Here is a 15,539-nt window from a genome sequence, read left to right as displayed (position 1 = left end):
AGTATGGGGGTCAAAATTGACTTGATTGCACTTGCGGGGCCGCTGCGAGAGAGTTATATATAAGTAACTAGAGGCTTAAGTCGAATCAGCCTCCTTATCGGGGCATATAATTGGGAAGGCAATAGTGTATAGGATGATGGCAAGAAATCAAGTCACAGTGGACCAGAAGGGCGACATAGCGCAGTTCCTGAAGCAAGTCGCACCCTCAAGAACATTCACATACTAGCTCCAAGTATCGCCGAAAACAAAGTTGAGATTGGATTTAGACGAAAATCGCACATGATATCAAAGTATTGCACCACGCCTCGGACGATGAATACAGAGTCATGTGAATGGTACTAAGTTATGTGATAGCTTGGTAGGCCAGTTGGCCATGCACCTCTACAGTCTATCCGACATGTGTACCTTCCTGCCGAGACCACCATTGCCACAATGGTTATCTAAGGCTGAAAGCAGACGAGCACTTCCCCGGGACTTGGAAAGTCACCTTAGCGCATCTCCTGCACCAAGGACTCTCGTAACATCGAATAATCGTCGCTCATTGTCAAACATCTCGACAGCCGCCAAAGGAGGGCTCCATGGTCATGCTACCAGCAACATGTGCAAAGTTGAATAGAACGTCTAGCATCAACGTAGTCCTCGCAGCGTCTGCCATTCTGGTAAGCCGCTGGGCCTGTATTACGCACTCCCCGTCCTTCAGGCCCAAGCACTGTAGTAGCCGGTCGACACCGCATCGAAGACTGCCCCTACACTCATCGTGGAGCCCTTGGTGATAAGTGAATGTGGAGCTCGGCATGCCTAAGCCGCTTATGTGCTGCGAGCGCCGGATAAGTCGGATGGAACGGATGCCACCCGATAGTAACGCTTCAGGAGTAAATTGTACGCAGTGACCGAGAGCGCTCTGAGAGAACCTCTCTGAGGGGTGCCGTCGTCGTCAATATCTTTTGAAACGATGTGAGATCATTTGTGTCTCGGCGTGCTGACTTTGGAGGCGCTGCTGTACGCTTCCCCCTGGTGCTGAGGAGCAGAATTTTGGAGTAGGATATCCTGTACTGGTATGCGTCCCGCAATCATAACCAAGATTTGCAGTATCTCTTCTTGTCGCTTTCGTATTCTTCATAAAAGCCCTCCCACATCACCCGGTCGGCGCATCTGGGTCGATCAGGCTTGTCCTCTTCGTTTTCGGGGCACTCCGGCAAGGCAGCTTTCCATTGAGCATCCGAACGTGAAAGCCATGGCTTTGGCAGTGGCCAATCGCTGAAGTGAACCAGATACGCTCTTGATACTTCGGCCATGGCGTTCCACTCCTCGTCCTCGTCGGGTGCGAGGTATTTCTGGTGCTCCTTGGCCCGAAATTCGCCGGTCAAAAGTGCAAGTCGACGATGCGGGAGAATCATGGCCGAGTCCTTGAACATGTGATTCATGACCTCCATGTCAAAGTCCCCAGATTTGAGCGCCTCGCGCACAATCTTGTCGTACCGCGACTTGTTGGGCTCGATGAGCATGACATGGGAGCCAAGGACTTGCTTAACGACGGGCGTATCCTTCTCGTTCAGCCAGTATGCGCGCGGGACCGCAACGGCTGCCATCGGGGCTAGGAAGTAGTGATCCATGTTGTTCAAGATCTGCGAGTCGGAATCGAAGGCCAACACTCGGGTGTAATCTGTAAGGTCGAAGGCGTGGAACTTGGTCAGACTCTTGGACCATGTTGCCTCCCCTTTATGTGTGGTGAAAAGACCAAAGGGCCGTAGGACGAGATCTGGTAGAGCCTTTTGGATAGTTCTGATAGCTTTGGCCTCTTTCGAGTCTCCTTCGGCCCAAGTTTTGGGAAAGATCAGGACCTGGTCGTGTTTCGCGCCGAAGCGGTGCAGGCGATTGAAGTTGATCACCTAACGTCTGCGCATTAGCAAAGAATCTCCTGCGTATCGCAACACCTCCTTGTAAGAAACAGCGTAGACATACTGCATTGCACAAGTAGTTGATGTCCGTCGCATATTGAACATAGGCAAATCGGGGTTCTAGTTGCTCAGTGGTCCAGAAGGGTTTGAGTTCTGCAAGCGAACCTGGCGTCTCGAATGTGCCGTTCTTCAAGACATGTTGTAGACGGTTAGGGATGAAATTGTACTTTATCGACTGGTAGCCCGTCAAAAGAACAAAGACGAAGGTCCCGCAAGTCAGCGCGACGGCGCGCTTCGTTGATATGAACATGGTCGACAACAACAGGTAGGTTGAGTTGACAACCTATTGCGGCGAGCTGGTACCACGAAAGGGTTAAGAGACAGGTAGGGATCCAGTTACCAGTTGCCTACGCCCATGAAGAATCTTACGAGTTGAGACGATATGTACAAAGAAGGGCCTCGTTGAATCAAGGGGAAAGTTACGAAAACCTTAACATGAGCCGAAGGAACCGTTCCATGGCCTTGGAAGCTAAGAAGCCTGGCCTCCTTATTTGAGTATGGTGCAGCCTGCACGGTGCCCCTCGTCACGAAAGAAGGCTAACAGCATGAAGAACCATTTCCCGTCGGCCTCGGAAAATGGAATCTTCACCGTAAAGAACTATGGTTGAGGCAGGGCTTCCTGGCGCAAAAGACCTCGTATCCAAGTGCCTAAATGTCAGACGGGTGGGACGCACACCTATTTAGGGATCAATGACAGTCTTAGCCTCTTGGGGGTTCTTGGGGCGCGACAAGGGTGGTTGTTAGCGCAAATCTAATGTCGACGCGGAGTGCCTGGGACCGAGGCCGAGCTGTCACGACGGCTGCCCCCAGTGCTTTGTGTCATTGTGGTTCGTGCAAGAATCGTGTCTTTCAGAACAGTGATCCAGCTTTCCAAAGGGCCAAGAAGGTATTTGGGCCAATGTTGTATCCGTAGCTTCTTGTGTCGATTGTCAATATCAGCGTTAGAAGAGTGCTTTACTGCGCTCTCAACTCCATAGCACACGATAGTGCCTGACTATACGCTCTCTCTTCTTGGGTGGCTTGACCATCGCCATTTTGGAGTGGGATGGGTCCCCCCGGCTTAAAGTTATGAAGTGGAGAGTGAGTCGATATGAATTAGTGATCAGCGAGTCAATGCCACGAAAGATTTGGCCCCCGCTAGGTCCCTTAGCTACCGCAGCTGTCGGATAGTGATTCCGGCGCGATGGACGCGGTAAGAAAAAAGCCGACAATATCCAAACGAAGGATGAGCAGAATGACCGCAAAGTTTAGACACGATGGGAAGAGCCCAAGACCAATGAACGGGAGAAGGATTCAAGAAACGGACATCTCCATGGTACAAAGCAACTTTGCGCGCCGCCGATGCGCCCGAATCACGGCTGCAATCATTCTTGCGATGGTAAGTTTGTATGCCTCCACTCCTATTGGGGACGACGAGATCTGACAGAAAGTTCGAAGCTCGTCTGTCAAAACGCGGCCAGCATTTTGGTGAGTAGACAGCCTCCGCCTGCACCTAACCTGCAGTACGATCTTCAACATCCATACTCTGACTAATGAGGATCAACAATCAGTTGCAGCACAAGGTGCAGAGCGGCCCCGAGGACGATTCTGTTCGGTACGAGCCTCTTAGTGCTGTCGTTCTATCCGAGGCCTTGAAGCTGCTCATCTCCCTCGGTGGTGCTGCTTGGGCTTTCAACAACAACACTGAAGACCGCGCGGCAACTACTTCCGGGTTTTTAGATTACGTGCGGAGCGGTCATGACAACGCTGCCATACCAGCTTTCCTGTACACGCTCTCGGCGACCAGCCAGAGCTTTGAAGCTTACCATCTCAGCATTCTGCCGTACCTGATGCGGGGATAGTACTGGTACAGGTCGGGTCTCTGCCATCGTCATTCAGCGACGTCGCCGCCGGCGACGCGGGCAAAGATAGAGCCTTCGGAATTGTCACCATGCTAGTGGCTGGTTGCTGTAGCGCTTTCGCTGATGTCTATATGGAGGCCGTTCTAAAGTCCTCAGAACGTAGTTTCATGGTTCGCAATGCTCAGCTGGCGGCATATGGTTGTTTGTGTGCACTTGGCGGGTTCTTGTGGCAGTCAGACTTTAGCACAAAGGGATTCTTCCGTGGTTACACAATGCTGGTGTGGGACTTTGTTCTGTTGCAAGCCATGGGAGGGTTTCTTGTCTCCTGGGCGGTCCGTGTATCGAGCACCATTGCGAAGAATTACGCCCAGAGTTTGGGTTTCCTGTCAGCCTCGACGATTCCCCTACTCTCGTCGCCTCGCGCATTGAGCTTTGAGGTAAGACGCCAAGGTCCCTGGAATCTGGCCGTCGAAGTCTTATACTGACTGATTTGCAATTATACTGTGGTATCGCGATGGTTCTAGGAGGTGTATTCGGGTCTTTCTGGAAGACCGAAATGCCTATTGATTCCATAGACGGCAGTGGCGAAAGACCTACAGAAGAATCAATAGTTTAATGACGAATGATACGTCCATTCATGGCCTACGGCTTCTCTTCCTAATCATCTTACTCGACAACGCAGAGGTACCGGATTAGAGACCATGGGGGGGTTAACCACTTCGGATATTCTAGCAGATAGAGTGAGTTCCCTGATCTCCGTGAACTCGGGGGAATAGTTGCCTTTGCGGCCTCGCTCACTTTTCTTTCCGCAGTTGTGGCCAAGCATCAGCACTTTGCTAAGATTGTTCTTCCGCCCTCCTCGAAGAACTCAGCCGATGGTGCTGCCGGAATGTCGATATAATAAAATAGGGGCTGCCTAGACTATGCTGGGTATCCACGCTTCTCACTTTCCGTGAAGAAGATGACCATGCGCCATAACTTTTTGACCATATCCTCTGCCTCGTCATCCAATGCCTGTGGTGATTGTTAGCGACCCAACAAAGGAAAAGGTGGGACTTGGTATACGCACCGCTGCAAGCTCTTCCACCAGCTCCGACGGCTTCCCGTGCTTCCGAAGATGCTCCTCCACGACCTCGACAAGCATCTCCTCCTGCACGCCGAGATACTCGACAATCTTCTTCTCGACAAATGGCCGAAGCTTGTCGCGGATGATGGCATCGTCCAAGAAGTCCCATTGCACAGTCCAGTTCCACAGGCCATCCTTCTCCGATGGGATCTCCTGGGCAAGAGCACGAACGGCTTTGCTAATCTCCTCCTCGGTCATCTTGTCCGCCGCAGTCGTAGGCTCGAACTGGATGGGGATGAGCTGTCTCCTGGTCGTGCTGTCTTGTTCCTCGTCGTCTAGAAGACCCTCCACTTCAGCAACGGTCCGTCGTTGAGGCGCCACGCGTTGGGCTTGTGCGCGCTGAGCTGCAGCACCCAGAGATAGCTTAAAGGGCGCTGGTGCGGAAGCGGTTGCTTGTTGTCGCTGCTCCATCTCATGGGCTTGTTGGTCGAGGAAGGAGTCGGCCATGCCACGCGCCCTCTCCATGTCTGCGGCCTCTCTCCGGCGCTCATCATCTTCGGCTCTCCGATCTGCCTCATCCCTGGCTTGTTCATCCGCCCTTTCAATTTGGCGCTTCTTGACCCAGCCTGCATGGTCGCGGTAGTACAAGTGGTTCTTTCTGGACGCTTCTCTCTCGTCGTCCCAGGCCTTTTCCCTTTCAAGCTGCTCTTGTACTCGTCTCTCCAGCGTCTCCTCATCCTGCAGCTCACGCTCCTTTTCTCTCTCCAAGGCTGCCGCACGGGAACGTTCTCTGTTCACCCACTTTCGCTCCGCCTCGAGGTACATCTTTTCTTCTTCCGATTTTTGCTTCGAGAGCTCCCGCTGGTAGATCTCCTCATCATCAGCCTCCGTATCTTCGTCTTCGCGATTAGTAGACAGCTCGGCGTTCGAGATTCCTCCGTTTACGAATGACGTCGTACGGGAACCGTTCTGTCCTCTGGGACCCGACGGTGCATTGTGCATGCCGCGAGGTCCAACAGGGATATTGTTGGAGTTGGATGGTGGCGGAGAATCCAGCCGTGATGGTCGAGAGGGGCCATTGCGGTTTCGTTCCAATTCTTCCATCTCTTCCTCGCGTTTAAGGCGCTCCAGATCTCGCTTATTGCTGCGCTCTCTGAATGCTGCGATCTCAGCGGCGACAACTTCTCTCATCTCTGCAGGGATGTCTGCAAGTTCGTCGTCCTGAGCCAGAGGGATGTTGACAACCTCGACGTTTTCTCCGGAGTTACCCATTGAGACATCACCTTCGCCGTCGGCTGTACTGGCGGATTTGGGATAAACGAGGTCTCGGATGACCTGCTTCAGGGTGTCCTTGGCAGTCTTAATCCGGGATTCAGCACCACCATCATCACCTCTGCCTTCCTTGTAGGATTCGATGTACTTGAGGGAGTTCGGATCGATAGTAACTTGAAGCTTGACCATTTCTACTCCGTCGAAAGAGTCACCTTCCAATGGTGTACTTTCGGATGGGGCTTGTCGTTTCAGGGGAACCTCGATGTCTTGAAGCAGATCGCAAGCGGTTGCGAAGGAATCGGCATCCTCGAACTGCGCGAAGCCAAACATCGTTCCTTTGCCGTCAGAAAGAACTGAAGTAGCGACGTCCCATCTCCGAAGCTTGCCGACCGAATTGAGAATCAACTCAAGACCCTCGTCCCCTCTCACACCTTCGGGAATCTTATGAACGAACAGTGTCCTCAGCTTCTCCTCGTTGCTCGGCGGGACTAGGGACTGCATGTGCTCGCGTGCGGCAGCGCGGGATTGATCGTATCCGCGGTCCATGCCCAATCCTTGTCGTCCGCCGGTCGGAGCGTTGCTGTCCTTTCTGCCGCCGTCGGGGCCGCCTGCCTTACCACCTATGGTACCAAGACGAATGACGGGGGCGCTGAAGTTGATGTTCGGGAGGTTCGCGGGAGCTTGGAAGTTAGGCGGCAGGCCGCTTTGTCGGTTAGCTTGGGCATTGTTGGACTGCTGGACACCGGGAGGTGGTGCCATTCCCGGAGCGGAAGACATGCCTGGCGGAGGGCCTGAGAATGTGTTAGCAGGGCATCTCAAAATCAGAGCATTGAATTTCGAACCTAGACCAGGTGGAGGAGCCATGCCGGGGGCGCCGTTGGACCCCGGGAAGCCACCATAAGTCGGAGGCGGCCCATAGGGGTTACCTGCTGCAGCGATGAGTGAGAAAGAGTATGTTTGGGGGTCGAAGCTTGACGCACCTCCGTAAGGATTGTAGGACATGGTGGGAGATTCTGCGGGGTTGTAGATAATAAGTTGACGTGGAATCGCTGATCGACAATCCTGTAATTGGCGACACTGCCTCGGGTCGCAGAGATGAATTGCAGCCAGTAATAAACAGAGTTGTCGATGATGCTCCCGGTCGAAGCTCGCCGCTCAGATTGAAGGAAGGGCAAGGGCGACAGTAACTGTGTAGGAGACTGAGGCTGACGGGGAGAACGGCGGTAGGTGGGACGGAGAGCTCCAAAGTCGAACACTGAAGCTCTTGGTCTATCTCTGTGGTCCAGTCTCGCTGGGCCTGATCCAGTCCTTTCCAAAATTCGGCGCGAGGTCAACGCGAATTAGCCTTGCAACGCGACAGCTCTTTGATTGGCCAACATTCCATGGTGGGTCCATCGGCATCCCGGAGATACCCTTCACCGAGCAAGCTTCCAATCGATTGATTTAGCGACTCGCCAGGTCTGGGCTTTGGAAGGAAATATTGTGAAATTGATCAACCGACAAAGCTGCGCCAGATCGATTTCCTCCGCATTGTGCTCGCCTAGCCTCTGCGAAACTCAATCGAAATGTGAGTGGCTCTCCTCTTACGGCTGTCGAATCTCGATTAATTAAAGTCTCATAGGGCGTCGGAAATCGGGTTGCTGAGCAGGAGACTGCTCACCACCTGCACCATCCCCAATTCCTCTGTGCATGCAGCACAAGCGTTCCGACAGCCGTTATGGACTCATCAGCGCGCCTTTGCGACCTCTTCGATTCTCTCCGCTCCCCCTCGCTCCGGATCACGATCAAACCTCGAAGGCCTGTTCTCGAAGCCAGCCGCGACAAACTACGCCCAACCGCCACCTCCGCCGCCGCCCGCCGACGCGGCTGCCCCTTCTCAGGAGAAGTCCGATAGTCCCTACGCATATGATGCCACCTCTGACACATTCGATATTTCCAAAATCATCGCTATGGAATCCGATGAATTCCTCAAGAAGCACTACCCTACAAGCAAGCAAGAGCCCGACCTGCGCACACGTCCACAAACTGGTCGAACGGTTCACCTTACCACCAAAACGGACTTAGCCAAGGCCCTTAAGCTTCTCGATTTCAACTGCAAAAAGAACAAGACCAGGAAGTTTTCCCAAATGCAGAGGTTCCATGAGCGTCCAGGAAAGAAGCGCAAGAGACAGAAGAGTGAGAGATGGAGGTTTCGTTTCAAGGAAGGCTTCAAGGCAACAGTGAAAAGAGTTATGGAGCTCAAGAATCAAGGCTGGTAGGAGCGACCACTAGCATGTGACAAGATGACTGTAGCACATAGTGTCTACAAAATGTACAATATGTAGAAATCACAAAGATTTTGGTGTCCCAATGCGTAACTTAGGTTGTTATTAAGGTAGCGTCTTTAACTCTGCATTACGAGGGTGCAGAGTGTATATAGAGCATCTACAGAGTTTCCTCGAGCGGTCTCCTGGATGGTGAGGGGGCCGGGCTCGTCTTGATCCTCGGCCGGCTGCGGAACACAGCCTCCATGTCTTCAACAGCCATCAGCTCCTCGGCAAGGATGGATGCATCAGGGTCCAACTCCGTCGTCTCCTCAACCACGGGGATATGGCTTTCGGTTCGGGCTCGAGGTCGTGATTTCTTCAATGACTTTTGTCTGTCCAACTGTGCTTTCTGGTGGGCGGCCTCAAACCCAACCATGCTCTTCCGTGTGCGAGCAACCAGGTCATCCTCATCAGTGACGTGAATCGTAACTTCTCCAGTCCGGCGATTAGCACTGGCGAAGGATGGCCTCAGGGTCAGCGTATCGTCTTCCTCGTCGTCTGGATCGTATCTGACGCTCCGCGAAGATCGAGCCATCGACATCCGTGTCCGCTCTGCAAGGGATAAGGTATGACGTGGTTTGGAGCGCTTGACAGGCGAGGGGGACGCAACATCCATGTCCTTCAAAATTTGGTCTGCCAGCTCTTGTGTTGGAGATTTGGGCGGTTCTGGTGAGCTGTCCTCCCTTCCGAACGGAACCTCCGCCTCCCCTTGTTCCTCCAGAGGTGGGCTTGCGATGCGGTCAGGTAGTGTCTCCGTAATGTCGTCTTCTTCCGGTAAAGGGGGGGTCGGCGGAGGTATAGCCAGTTCATCCTGCGACTCTGGTGGCAGTAGCAATGGGCTAGGTAACGGGGGTGGTAGGTCAGAACTGCTTGTCCGGGAAGAAAGATTGATGGCGGGACGTTCGAGCCGTCTGGGATGGGGCTCCTGCAGCGATGGACGCCGTGGCAAGTGATTTGTTCCGTGCAGATCGTCCTCTAATTCGCTGAGTTCTGAAATGGTCTCGTCTCCGAGGCTCTCCCTCGTAGCCAGGATCCCATCTGGTTTCTCGTGTTGACGAGTCCGCGGGCCCAACGTCTCGGTGAGCTTGACCACGGGCAAAGAGCCTACTTCAGCCAACTCTGCCATACAGTCGTCCAAAAGGTTAGAGTAATTCCTTGTCAAGGGGATGCTCTTCTTGGCAATCTGCTTTCTCGGGCTCGTCTTTCCTAGATGCAAGCTCTCGTGCGTGTCGAATCCGAGGTCGATGCCACGTTTTGTTTTCATAGGCTGTGACGTTTTGGACGTACTGGCTTTGCGCCGTTCGCCAAACATGTCGATTCGGAATTCCTGCCATCTCGCAAGCCTCTCCCTCTGTGTCCTTACACGGCCATCTAATTGCTCCAAAAGGCCTGCATTGTGGCTTTCCAACTCGGTAAGTCGACTAGACTCCAAGCGTCGCCAGACTCTGTCAAACGGGGCCGACAATAGGCCGTCCTTCCGGGCGTGGGAGTCGCCGTAGAGAAGAGTCTCCATCCATTGCTCGTTCCCGGCCCAGTTCGTCCGCACTGTCCTCCATGTATCCGATTTCAGATGGTCTGGTAGGTCTCGCGTGCTTGAAAGTACTCGAGCGACTTTGATTTCCTCCTTCCTCCGTACAATGCCTTCCTCTTTTTGGCTCAGCACTCCAGCAAGTTCGTGATACTTTCTCCTAGCCTCATCTTTCCGCAGCATGGCGTTGGTGATGGAGGCTCTGTGAGCAAGCGCAAGGGTCACAAGTTCCGTTCGCTCGGCACTGTAACCCCGGTTTTCTAACGCAACTTGCTGGGCGATAGCTGGGTACTCGTGCTCGGCTTCTGTCACTTCGGCCACCATCTTTTTCAGAACGGCGGATGAGAAGACGGCAAGAACTTCTTCCAATCGCTCCCCTTTGCACTCGTCTAGCATGGTCTTGCGGACCACTGCATCTCGTCCGAGGACCCCATTCTTCTTGGCCTGGTCGAGGCTTCGCAGGAGGGCGGCTCGCAAATTTAAGGATTGAACTTGGTCTCGAGGTGGGAAGAAGGGTTGAAGCTTCTATGAGTCACGAAAGATTAGCAGAGCCCAGTACAGACGCTATTCGCACATACATTCCGCGCCTCTTCTGGGTCCCAGAGTACAAAGAGCTGGTAGAGGGTCCATTCTACGCAGTGGATGCGCTTTTTCTGCACAGAGAAAGTCTGCGCATCGAACTCTGGCCAGTCTGGGAACGAAGGAAAGTCCAGCAAGCGCAGGTTGGTCAAAAAGAGGGAGACATTGGTGGTAGGCGCGGTACTCGTTGATATCGAGGCGTGAATGGGTGCGCTCAGGGTCTTGGTCGACGGGCCCGGTCGCGGCTGGCGTGACCGTGCAAGCAGAGAATTGGCTGGCAGAGTCGCCATGACGACATTTTTCTTTCAGTCAATGGTCTCGAAGAATCAAAGTTGAATCTTGTCTTTCGTCTCCCTTCGGATGGGAGTATAGGGGGGGACGTCGTCTACGCAGGCGCGTGTCGCATTGAATTGGTTCCAAATGCTGGCAGCGCATTTGTTGTGTTGATGGTGGGGAGGAAACGGCGGTGGAGGGATCAGCCCAGCCCAGCAACGCTTAGCGCGCCAGGGGGGTCCCCAGGATTTCGGCTAGCGGTTAGCTGCCTGCGCTGTCAGTGGCACATCTGGGCCTCGCTTGTCCTCACCTGCACTCACCTTGGTCCACCTTACATCAATACCTATTGATGCTCGGTGTACGGATACACCATGCTAGTTTCACAGTGAGCGGGCTATTTCACGGATTCTCTTGGAAATTCTGCGTTCAGGATTTCGAAACTTGGGCTTTGCAGACATCCCGAGCCACAATCATGCTCATTTAAATTCATTGATAATCTGCCTTACGTCTGTCGATCATCAATTAGAGCGCGGGTGTCTGTGCGAAAAGCATGGCGTCGCTGCCTTTTCCCGAACAAGTGAGTAGCTTCTTGTATGTTAGTAGAGTTTAAGGCTCAACATCAACGGTTAGCCAAATACACTACACAATCAACCGATACCTTCCATTCCTTGCAGTGGTCTCTTTGTCAAGTGCATGGCCTTTCTTATAGTGTCTGCTTACGTAAAGTAGTTAGGTACCTTTGTCAACGTTACTGGGAGACTTCAGTCACGATGGGAATCAGCAACGAAAAGCGCTTCTCCGAGGCAATTTAGTCTTCCCCCAGTGCATCGTCCAGACAGCTGGTCTTCCCGAAATCGGTGTAAAGGGATGGGAGATACAGAGCAAAGGGGCACGTTTGTCCACTTCGCGACCTTAAGCCATGACCATCGGCTATTTAGCGAAGCTCAACCCAAGCAAGCCCGTGGCTCTTTAACACGACTAAGTGAAGCGAAAACTCTTAAACACTAGCAGATTTACTTCAGCAACACTCGTCACAGCCGTCTCCAGTGCTACCAGCGCATCCTTAGACGTACACACTGTTTTGGGAGAGCGTAGGCTGAAATCGGCAGCAAAATAGTTGGGTCGTCATTGAGAAGAGGGAGGATTATATTCCAAGTAAGAGATCGCCCTGCCCTCACTTCTCTTCCAGAACGTACGATAGAACGTACTCAATTACCCCTCCTACTATAGTTGTTAGGATCATAGGAATAGAAACCAACATGTCCCTAATCAACTCACAATGTAGCTCCCGAAGAGTCAGAACAGACCGCTCTCCCAGAAACTGCAACGCATTGTCCTTGACCATTTGACAGAAGTCTGGTGCCGTTCTCAAGATTAGGGTCAACATCTGTCCCGGCGAGGTCCTGGAGAGCCTTCTTATCCGCGGCTTGTTGTTGTCGGTTGCCGCCACGCTGGGGCGAGGCCGCGGCAAGGCCGAAAATGGTGATTAGAGTGACTGAGATGGAGGAGAATTTCATGGTCGAAAAGATAGACACAATGGTAGAGTTAATAGTAATAGTGCAGGGCAAGAGGATTGGGCCAGCCTAGAAATCAATTGGTAACACTCGAGCGTAGTTTGTAGTTGAGAGATACTGATATCAAGGACATTTCGTTCACTTGACTGTTCTACGTGAAGTCTTTATATGTATTCGATGGAATGCGGCGCGAACCTCATATGTTGTCACAGTTGGGATGACAGGCAAGTTTCGCGGTTGTCTCAAACTTGACAGGCGGCTCCTAGCACAACTGGGCGACTTGACTCCTGTCACAATCTCGAGATAACTCCACTCTAACTGCACCTTAAGATCATTCTTATACTATGGAACCTCCCTTTTAAGCTAAGGACCTCACAATACAGGCCGAAAGAGGCAACCTTTTACGCAGCATGGCTCCGTAACATGAAGCCAGTCGCTTAGCATCCAGAATGCGAATCTCATGATCGGGGTCACGACCTTAAGGTTCGAGAAGTGGAACGCTCGTCTCGATAAAAGCATGGGTTACAGACCCCCAGGATTAGATAGAGGATTGACGCGGGGTAGTTCTTCTAGATTCTTTTTTCCACACGAGAGAGGTTCTTCGACCGGTCCCAGTCGCCTTAGCCGATTACGAAGCTGATTCAATGCAGGCATCAGGGACGAAAACTTTGCCAAGACCCAGTTTCAGTGTCCAAGTTGGGTAGTACGCCTGACAGAAACTTCAATCAAAGAATTAAATGTTCAATAATAAGGGAGTCTCTACTCGCTGTCGAAATCGAATTGTATTCAATTTTCTGGCAAAATCTCCGTTATGTTGCTCTTGGCAAGCTTGTCCGCCTCGTCCAATACTTGAATCAGACCCTCTTTCGCAGCAATATGATCGCAACCTTCGAGTTGAGCCGTACCCATATGTTCCAGAGCCACACAGATCACAGATTCCATCAAGCGCAGTGCCAAAGGTCCTGCCATGCCAACATTGTAGAATGCAGGTGTTTCATTGACTTCAAGCAGCCACGCGGTGCCGTTTGAGTCTACGAGGAAGTCCACTGCGAATAATTCGAAGCATTTGTCCACTGTTGTGAACTTGTCCGCCATCGTGTGTGCAGCGGCCTGAAATAGCTCTGCGGAAACGGTGCCGACCTGATCAAAGACATGAGCTTTCCAGTCCCCAGGCAGCAAGTCATCTGGAGCATCCCAAAAGTCTCTCATTGACTCTCTATTGACAAATACGTCTTCGTCTTGAAGGGCTGTGTTGGTAAGAGAGGACTTTAGGCTTGGGTATAACCAAGGCGGTTTATAGTCTTCTCCAGCAAGAAGGGCAAGCATCTCCTTGAAGACGTAGACTTTGAGACGGCCTATCGATAGAACGTAGGCTCGGGCGTGCCACTTCCTATTTTCCATCGGCGGAATAGAGACAACATATTGCTGAGCGACGAACTCGCGCATCTGCGCTGATGGAATACGTCCGCCTTCCTTGAAGAAGTATTGTGGCTTTGGACATCTTTGGATATCATCTGAAGTTGGCTTGAATGACAAAGCTCCTGTGGCGGTGACTAGCACATCAAGAGTGTCTAGACCTGGGGTGGACAGTGTTGGCGAGAAGTCATCCGGACCGCCGATCTTTGAACATGGGAAGGTGCCTGGTAGAGATTGTTGACTGTCGTAATTCAGAATACCATCATCCTCTTCCTCGACCTCGTCCTCTGCAAGCTCGAGATGACTAGCAAGCTCATCTACTGTACTGAACAGTCTGATGCCAGCGCCACAGTCGACCAACGCCGGTTTCATAATCCACCAGTCTCGTTCAGCTGGGGGCTTACTTTCGTTTGCCTCGAGTGAATATAGAAGTGACAGGTCGTCTGCAGCAGTCAAAGACTCTTCAGCATACTCAGCATAGTCTAAAGACAGGCGAACGGTGACGGGCACATGACTTCTGAGAATGCTCTCTGGTCTCTTGGCCGTCCACAACTCCACAACTCTGGCAAGATATTCTTTTCGAGCCAAAGCGTCGCTGTTCGGGTAGGCATTGATCAGGCCCTTGGTTGCTGAGTTCAAGGCTGCGAAGTTACGATTCAGTGCCCAGCCATCACAGAACTGAAAGACTGTCGTGGCGTTTGTTGGGAAATGATCGAAATCGTCGATGAACTTGGTTTCCGGTGCGTGCTTTCGGATGTATGACTTGATGTGCTCCGACAGCCAAGGGCTGGCTGGGTGGACATACGCGTACATCCTGGTTGATATCGGAGGACTGTAAACTCTTGCGTGAGCTTCGAATCTCTCTTGGAGGTGGTAATGTTATCCGATAGACCCTGCGAAGTTCCCCCGACGCAATGAGGAAACTTGGAATCTGTCATGCGATTTATACTACCTTATAAATCCAAAGGGCTAAGGTTCCACTGGAAGTTTGCATGGCTCTCACTACTGGATTGTCCGAAGGATCGTGGCATCGCTCACAAAGCTGGAGTGGCCAAGAGGCACGCCAAGCGAGAACGCGGATACTCATTACCTAACCAAGCGAGACGATCTACTTTCGAGGTTTCCATTAGACATAACCATTTTTTAAAACGTAATCCAACCCGAGCTCAACCCGAATAACCTCTCGATCCTAGCTCGATGGCTTCTGCCGAGATGGTCACACCCTTGCGGGCACCGCAACGCCCCCTTAGGTGTAGTTACATAAACAGCATCAAACCCAACGTCACTTCGAAGAAACGTAATGCGAACTTGTTTATTCAAATGCACAAAAATGATTAGCTCGGACTTAGAATGTCAGATAATAGATTTGGTAATACACAATGGATAATCCCCAATTAAGTTAATAAGAGAAAAAAGGATCAGAAGGCTCAAGTAGTCGGAAACCATACGAGCCCGAGATGTCGTCTTATTTCACTACCATTGACAGCACGCGAAATCCTTGTTTGTGTTCATGAACATGCATCTACAAGTTGCGGTGACTTCACGTTTCGTCCGGAAATATCAATTAGTGAAGGGTAATTCGAATATTGAGGATCGTTAGGCGCCAGCTTCATCTTCAAATCCACTAGTTGTACTGCATAGCGAAATAGTCTGGTCGTACTTGTCTGTATGATTTTGAAGGTCGTTGGTCGAGTCTTGAGATATGTGCCGTGAATCTCCAACCTATTTTTCAATGATGAAAGCTTCCAATCTGTCAAGAGCAGTAGCCTTGGCTAGTTGGCTCTGG

At 51.9% G+C, this 15,539-nt stretch overlaps 7 protein-coding genes across 7 annotated transcripts; 2 read left to right on the top strand and 5 right to left on the bottom strand.

Moving 5' to 3' along the window:
• Positions 1–1,070: 1,070 nt before the first annotated feature.
• Positions 1,071–2,208, bottom strand: BDP81DRAFT_465633 (glucose N-acetyltransferase; the record flags this gene model as incomplete). Its single annotated transcript, XM_060594300.1, has 2 exons — positions 1,071–1,889; positions 1,963–2,208. 2 exons carry the CDS (start codon positions 2,206–2,208, stop codon positions 1,071–1,073), a joined length of 1,065 nt encoding a protein of 354 aa, XP_060439144.1.
• A 1,062-nt stretch (positions 2,209–3,270) lies between these two features.
• Positions 3,271–4,374, top strand: BDP81DRAFT_399770 (nucleotide-sugar transporter-domain-containing protein; the record flags this gene model as incomplete). Its single annotated transcript, XM_060588611.1, has 5 exons — positions 3,271–3,336; positions 3,396–3,425; positions 3,509–3,780; positions 3,837–4,236; positions 4,324–4,374. 5 exons carry the CDS (start codon positions 3,271–3,273, stop codon positions 4,372–4,374), a joined length of 819 nt encoding a protein of 272 aa, XP_060439143.1.
• A 346-nt stretch (positions 4,375–4,720) lies between these two features.
• BDP81DRAFT_332697 (uncharacterized protein) lies at positions 4,721–7,139 on the bottom strand (the record flags this gene model as incomplete). The annotated part of the gene is made up of 4 exons (XM_060585617.1): positions 4,721–4,813; positions 4,869–6,928; positions 6,980–7,066; positions 7,118–7,139. The coding sequence occupies 4 exons, from the start codon at positions 7,137–7,139 to the stop codon at positions 4,721–4,723; spliced, it is 2,262 nt and encodes a 753-aa protein (XP_060439142.1).
• A 504-nt stretch (positions 7,140–7,643) lies between these two features.
• BDP81DRAFT_139759 (uncharacterized protein) lies at positions 7,644–8,478 on the top strand. The gene is made up of 2 exons (XM_060581817.1): positions 7,644–7,704; positions 7,759–8,478. Coding segments are annotated over exons 1-2 (639 nt in total). The 5' UTR covers positions 7,644–7,702; the 3' UTR covers positions 8,396–8,478.
• Positions 8,479–8,561: 83 nt separating this feature from the next.
• BDP81DRAFT_454838 (HAUS augmin-like complex subunit 6 N-terminus-domain-containing protein) lies at positions 8,562–10,840 on the bottom strand (the record flags this gene model as incomplete). The annotated part of the gene is made up of 2 exons (XM_060592995.1): positions 8,562–10,496; positions 10,550–10,840. The coding sequence occupies 2 exons, from the start codon at positions 10,838–10,840 to the stop codon at positions 8,562–8,564; spliced, it is 2,226 nt and encodes a 741-aa protein (XP_060439140.1).
• Positions 10,841–12,097: 1,257 nt separating this feature from the next.
• Positions 12,098–12,363, bottom strand: BDP81DRAFT_506009 (uncharacterized protein; the record flags this gene model as incomplete). The annotated part of the gene is made up of 1 exon (XM_060595656.1): positions 12,098–12,363. The coding sequence occupies exon 1, from the start codon at positions 12,338–12,340 to the stop codon at positions 12,098–12,100; it is 243 nt and encodes an 80-aa protein (XP_060439139.1). The 5' UTR covers positions 12,341–12,363.
• A 760-nt stretch (positions 12,364–13,123) lies between these two features.
• On the bottom strand, positions 13,124–14,566 carry BDP81DRAFT_332989 (TTL domain-containing protein; the record flags this gene model as incomplete). Its single annotated transcript, XM_060585636.1, has 1 exon — positions 13,124–14,566. One exon carries the CDS (start codon positions 14,564–14,566, stop codon positions 13,124–13,126), a length of 1,443 nt encoding a protein of 480 aa, XP_060439138.1.
• Positions 14,567–15,539: the final 973 nt, after the last annotated feature.

Source organism: Colletotrichum phormii (genome assembly GCF_030913505.1).
Source record: "Colletotrichum phormii strain CBS 102054 chromosome Unknown BDP81scaffold_31, whole genome shotgun sequence".
Classification (NCBI taxonomy): Eukaryota; Fungi; Ascomycota; class Sordariomycetes; order Glomerellales; family Glomerellaceae; genus Colletotrichum; species Colletotrichum phormii.
Note: the sequence above shows the minus strand (reverse complement) of the source record. Positions and strands in the feature narration are given on the sequence as shown.